Source organism: Cricetulus griseus, chromosome 6 (assembly GCF_003668045.3).
Source record: "Cricetulus griseus strain 17A/GY chromosome 6, alternate assembly CriGri-PICRH-1.0, whole genome shotgun sequence".
Classification (NCBI taxonomy): Eukaryota; Metazoa; Chordata; class Mammalia; order Rodentia; family Cricetidae; genus Cricetulus; species Cricetulus griseus.
The window spans coordinates 6903804-6909803 of NC_048599.1; the positions used below are offsets into that span (position 1 = coordinate 6903804).

Below are 6000 nucleotides of genomic sequence, written 5' to 3' on the forward strand. Positions count from 1 at the left end.
TTAGTTTGAGGCCAGCCTGATCTACATAGAGTTCCAGACCAGCCAGGACTACATACTGAGCCCTTACTTTAAATACATTTTAAAAAAGTCATCACACATCTCACTTAGAACAAGGGGATCTAGGAGCTATGTGTGAGGCAGGGGCAGATTCCCACCCCCACATCCCATCCACATCATTACTTCATAAGCGGCATTTGAAATGGAAGCTCCAGAAGTGGTAACACACTCTGTTCTTTGCCCTTGGGGCCAACAGCATACCCAACAAGCATTTAATAAGGTACTTGTATGGATGGGGTTAATAAAACCACCCCTGCTCATCATTCTTTCTTTGCCCTTCTGAGACCAGTTTTTTCTTTTGCCAACTCTTTCCTTACACTACTCCTTGTCAGTCCAGGGCACAAGACAGCAAAAGTAAGACGAATGCTTTCTGCACACCTGAATGTGACAAGTTGGCAGGGCCTCAGAGTACCCTATCTCACTTTCAACACAAGATGAGTGGATGTCTAAGTGCAGAAACACCACAGAGGCTGCAGAACTAAGACATGCAAGGATCCCAGTTCACACAGGGGAGAGATATATAGTCAATAACCACAATGACAGGCATCATTAAAAAAGTAATAAAGTAGAGAGCAGGAGAGGGGCGAGAGAGTGACTTCAAGGGAAGAGCCCTAGCTGCAGCCAACTGAGATGACTGTTGGGTGAAGGCAAGAAGGAACAGAGCTGAGTAGCTCACACAGTAGACCCAGCATTCAGGTGGCTGGAGCAGGAGAACCGAACAAGTCTGGGGCAAGCCTAAGCTACCCCACAGGGAAAGCTTGCCCCAAGCAGCCCCTCCCCCCAAATGAGGACTGAATGAAAAAGTAATGATGTCACTATGAGTGAGGAATGTTCAGGACGATGGACAAGGCCTACATTATCTAACAGAATGAAAACGCTAACAGGGGCAGAAGACTAGGGCAGAGAGACAAGCAGGAGTGGGTCTGTTCACACAGGACCCAATGGAAATTTATTAGGCAGGTGACAGGAAGCTATATAATACTGGATGGGATTCACCTCCCACCCCAAAGTTCTCTGAATGTTGGATCAGAAAACGTGAACCTCCCTGTGCTGGGAACTGTATCAAGGGCCTTCCATGCCTTACACAGTCATCATCACCAGCACTCGCTTTGAAATGCACATAACCCGGTGGGAATAGCGGTTCACAACTACAGGCTGAGTGACTCTCACAGTGTTAATTCTCTTTCCTGGACTCAATTTCCTTGTCATTAGTGTAGAACTATACACTTTGCTCAATGTCTTGTGAGATTTAGAGACCATTCACCCATTATTCAAGATATTCATTGTGCCAGAAACTGTGCTAGTTTTGGAAGAAAAGTGGTGCATGGCTTCCACCACTAGGAGCTCCAAGTCAGGTGGGGATCGACTGGGATCAACCACCAAATCAGTGTGCTCAGAGCTAAAAGAGTTTAATAAGGGTCTGAGGTCACAAAACAAGGGGACGGTCCGGGAAGCCTCCTTTAATATACACAACGCTCAGGCTGGAAAGCCAGGCTCACTGGTTACATCTTTGTACTGCTCTTCCCAAGGACCCGAGCTTGGTTCCCAACAGCCAAGTCGATGGCTCACAGAAACCGCTAACTCTAGCTCCTGGGGATCGGATCCCCTCTTCTGGCCTGGTCTCCTTGGGTACCGCACTCTCGTGTCCACACACAGCGTAGCTTTTAAAATGCACCAGGGGCCAGGCACGGTGGCCCACGCCCTTAATCCCAGCACTCAGCAGGCAGAGGCAGGGTTTCCAGACAGCCAGGGCCACCTAGTGCGAGCCCGACTCGAAAACAAACAAAAACACACGAGCGTGTACGGACGGGATCGCTGCTAGCTGCAGGTGTGGTCCCAGGGCTGGCGGGGCCGCTCCTAGCTCTCCAGCCTCGGTTAATGTTTACGAATCCACACCGCGTCTGTTGGGAGGCTTCCCCAGGCTAGACCGCTGACCGCAAACGGACGCTTCATCCCCAGCCCCGCCGCCCGCGGTCCCCGCTGACCTTCTCGACCTTCTTCGGCCCCTTCACCAGCTCGTGCCTCTTGGGGATTGTTCCTCCGTCGCAACCCATCCCAAGGCCGGAGTCAGAAGCCGCAGTGAAAGCCAGAGGCCGCGGCTTCCGGAGTCTTTGCCAAAACTTTACTCACTTCCGGCGCTCCTTGATGACGCATACGGCAGTCGCGCCGCAGAATGGGGCGGGGCCACTGCGAGGATCCGCGGATTCTTTGTTCAGCGGCGGTCGCTATAGGAACGTTGCCCGGAGTTGGGCGTGGCTTCGGGGCCGTGCGCTGGCGCTTCCTCGGGAGAGCATCCGCTTCCGGCCGTGGGCGGGCCCGTCTTCTTCCCGGCCGTCCCGGGCTTCTGCTGGGTCCCGGGGAGCGGGAGCTTAGGGAGCGTGTGAGCCCCGGACCCTGAGCGTTTTGCAGACCAGACCTGTCACCAGCTAGCTTTCATGTGTTTAAAGTCCAGACTTAGAAACAAACAGCCGGGCGGGGTGGCCCAGCCTTTAATCCCAGCACTCGGGAGGCAGAGGCAGGCAGATCTCTGTGAGTTCGAGATCAGCCTGGTCTACAAGCGCTAGTTCCAGGACAGCCTCCAAAGCCACAGAGAATCCCTGTCTCAAAAAACCCCAAACCAAAACCAACCAAACAAAAAAAACCCAAAACCCAAACAACAAGAGACAACCACGAGTGTGGGCCTGCATGTGTGCATGTGCTCCACGTGAGTACAGGTGCCTGTGGAGGCCTGCAGAGCGTTTGGCTCTCCCTGGGGTTCCTGGGACCAAACCAGTCTACTCACAGAACAGCAGGCACTCTTGGCCACTGAGCCGTCCCTCCAACCTGTATCCAGACTTTTGAGGGCTCCAGTGTCACCACAAGCTAAGCTTAGCCGCCCATCCCATGGTGCCAGTTAAAGAGATTAGTGACGGTAAAGGCAGAGGAAGGGATATATTCAGGGTGGCCATATTGGGAAGAGGACAAATAAGGGGTTCAATTGTTAGCGTGAGGAACCTTGGTGGGGTCCATGTCGTGCCCGAGGGTGACCAAGTCGGGGGACAAACATGCCAGGCAGACAGAGCTTAAGTTTTATTAGAAAGGGAAGAGGGAGACAGGAAAAGTCCTGTGTGCCCCAGGGGAACAGGAAAAGAGAGCGTTAAGTGGGTGGGGGGTCTGTTTTTTAAAAGGGTCCTTTGTGTGGCGACTACACAGTCTCAAGGAACCCTGGGCTGACCAGGGTACTGCCTGAGTGCTTTCTGCCAGGTGACAGGGGCGGGTCAGCATATGCCTGAATCCTTACATCAATGACAACCCAGTCTGTCTGTGGGGTACTAACATGAGCTGTGGGCCTAAAGGACCAACAGGGACTAAAGGCACATATAAGTAAACAGTCCTGGGCTAGGGGTGGTCTCCTTGATTTCTCTGCCAGCTCTAGTCCTGCAAGGTGGCCAGTCCCAAGTACCCACTGCTTGAGGTGACCCTGTCTCAGGACTCTGTTTCTTTTTCGCTTCACTCTCACTTAGGAGAGTGCTCTGTCCACTGGGGCTCTGTCGTTCTGGCACCCTAGGTGGTTGCAGACCCAGAACAATGCCTTATGTCTGTGCCTTGTGAATTATGCTGAGTTCAAGGCTAGCCTGGGCCTACACGGCATGAATGAGGGCCAGTCTAGGCTACAGAGTGAGACCTTGTGTCAAAAAAAGGTTGTTATTTTTTTTTTTTGTTTTTTGTTTTTTTGAGACAGGGTTTCTCTGTGTAGCTCTGTAGACCAGGCTGGCCTCGAACTCACAGAGATTTGCCTGCCTCTGCCTCCTGAGTGCTGGGACTAAAGGTGTATGTCACCACCACCTGGCTCAAAAAAAATTTTTTAAGGGCTGTGGATATATCTCAGAGTGGTAGATCATATTTTTCTAGCGTGTGGTGAATGCATGTCAACATATGTATATACATACCCCAAACAGAAAGGGACAATACTAAGTACCCAGGACTTGGGTATGGGCTTTTCAAGGTGGGGGAGTCACACTTGGGTGTCTAGCAGTAGCTTTACATCTGATTTTGTGGTTTCTGAAGTTACATAATTCAAAGGATCAACTTGCAGCAAAGTTCCAAGATCAAGCAAAGTTTACAGATTAAATACAAAACAGTGAGCTGGTTGACTCAGTTTCCCGTCGTGGGGTGCACCTTGCAGGTTCAGGGATGAGAGCAGTGCTGATACAGAGAGACCCAAGACTGGCCAGCACCCTGTAAGGGAGCATGGTCTAGTGGTGGTGGTTTGCAGAAAGGTGGAACTCACTATGCAGCCAATGGTGACCTTAAACTTCTGATCCTCCTGTCACCATCTCTGCGGCGCTGGGGATGGCACCCAAGTCTTTGTGTGTGATAGGCAGACAGCTGTACCCGATTTGGCATATCTTCAGCACTTTTACTGGTTTTTTTTTAAACCCCTGGTGGGTTTTTGTTTGTTTTTTGTTTGTTTTTCAAGACAGGGTTTCTCTGTGTAATAGACCTGGCTGTCTTGACACTCTGTGAGGTCTGCCTGCCTCTGGGATTAAAGGCTTATGCCACCACCACCCTGCTCTCCTGGTGTTTTTGTTTGAGACAATGTCAATGTCTCCCTGTGTAGCCTTGGCTGGCCTGGAACTCACAGAGGTCTATCTGCAAGCAATCATGATTTAGTCAGTTATGTTGTGTTTCTCTCGGTCTGTGGAACATGCAAACTGACCCTAGGTAAGAGTTTTCCACGCTTCCTATGTCCCTTTAACCTTCCCTTTCTAGCCAGTAAGTGATGGCACATTCCTTTAATCCCAGCCCCCAGGAGGCAGAGGCAGGAAGATCTCTGTGAGTTCAAGGCCAGCCTGGTCTATAGAGTGAGTTCTAGGACAGCCAAAATTACACAGAGAAACCCTGTGTCGAAAACCAAAAATTTTCCCACTCTATTCTGCCTCAAAAACGATATATTAGAATTTTTAATAGTTTAAAAAATGCTTCTTTACTTTCTGTGTGTGAATGTTTTGCCAGCAGGAAGCTCCTTTATTATTGACCCATCTCACCTGCTGGCCCAAGACAATGCTTTATATATATTAATATATTACTTGTTTGGGGAGTGGTCCATGCTGCAGCCAGCACTTGGGAAGATGGGGGCGTTGAAGGTAGCCTGGGCTACACAGCAAGACCCTCTCTCAAGAAAAGAATGTATTTGCATCAAAGTGCATACTTGAGTCCCCAGTGCTTGTCACGCTGGAAGATCTCTCGGGTGGGTCCTCACCACTTCCATCCTCTTGGCGAATTGAGCTTAATTGAGGCCAAGTTGGTGTCACCACCACCCACCATTTCCTTTTCCTTTTTGTGGAGGAAATGGTGCAGAACGTTGGATATTAGAAACATTTAACAAGTTGTCAGAAGCTGACAAATTGCATGTGATTCTAAAGTTCCTGGGTAACCCTGTGGAGCCAGTCTGTGGAGACTCACCCCTGTGATGGCCACTGTCTGTCTGTGCAGTCTGTGGAGACTCACCCCTGTGATGGCCACTGTCTGTGGAGACTCACCCCCGTGATGGCCACTGTCTGTCTGTGCAGTCTGTGGAGACTCACCCCTCTGATGGCCACTGTCTGTGGAGACTCACCCCTCTGATGGCCACTGTCTGTCTGTGCAGTCTGTGGAGACTCACCCCTGTGATGGCCACTGTCTGTCTGTGCAGTCTGTGGAGACTCACCCCTCTGATGGCCACTGTCTGTGGAGACTCACCCCTGTGATGGCCACTGTCTGTCTGTGCAGTCTGTGGAGACTCACCCCCCCCCCCGTGATGGCCACTGTCTGTCTGTGCAGTCTGTGGAGACTCACCCCCATGATGGCCACTGTCTGTGTAAAAAGGGAAGGAGGCACTTGCAGCTGAGAGCACTATTTTTCATGATTTTGTACATGTCAGCTCTTTGCTGACAAGAATTTTTTGTTGTTGTTGTTTGCTTA

At 50.7% G+C, this 6000-nt stretch overlaps 1 protein-coding gene across 2 annotated transcripts in view; it reads right to left on the reverse strand.

Annotated features, from left to right (window-relative positions):
• Rtf2 (replication termination factor 2) overlaps window positions 1–2197 on the reverse strand; it is a 30766-nt gene extending 28569 nt beyond the window's left edge. For both annotated transcript variants that reach the window (XM_027423271.2, XM_027423270.2), the window contains exon 1: window positions 2043–2197. In XM_027423271.2, the coding sequence (XP_027279072.1) occupies window positions 2043–2111 (69 nt within the window). In that variant the 5' untranslated portion in view covers window positions 2112–2197. The remainder of the gene's footprint in view (window positions 1–2042) is intronic.
• Window positions 2198–6000: the final 3803 nt, after the last annotated feature.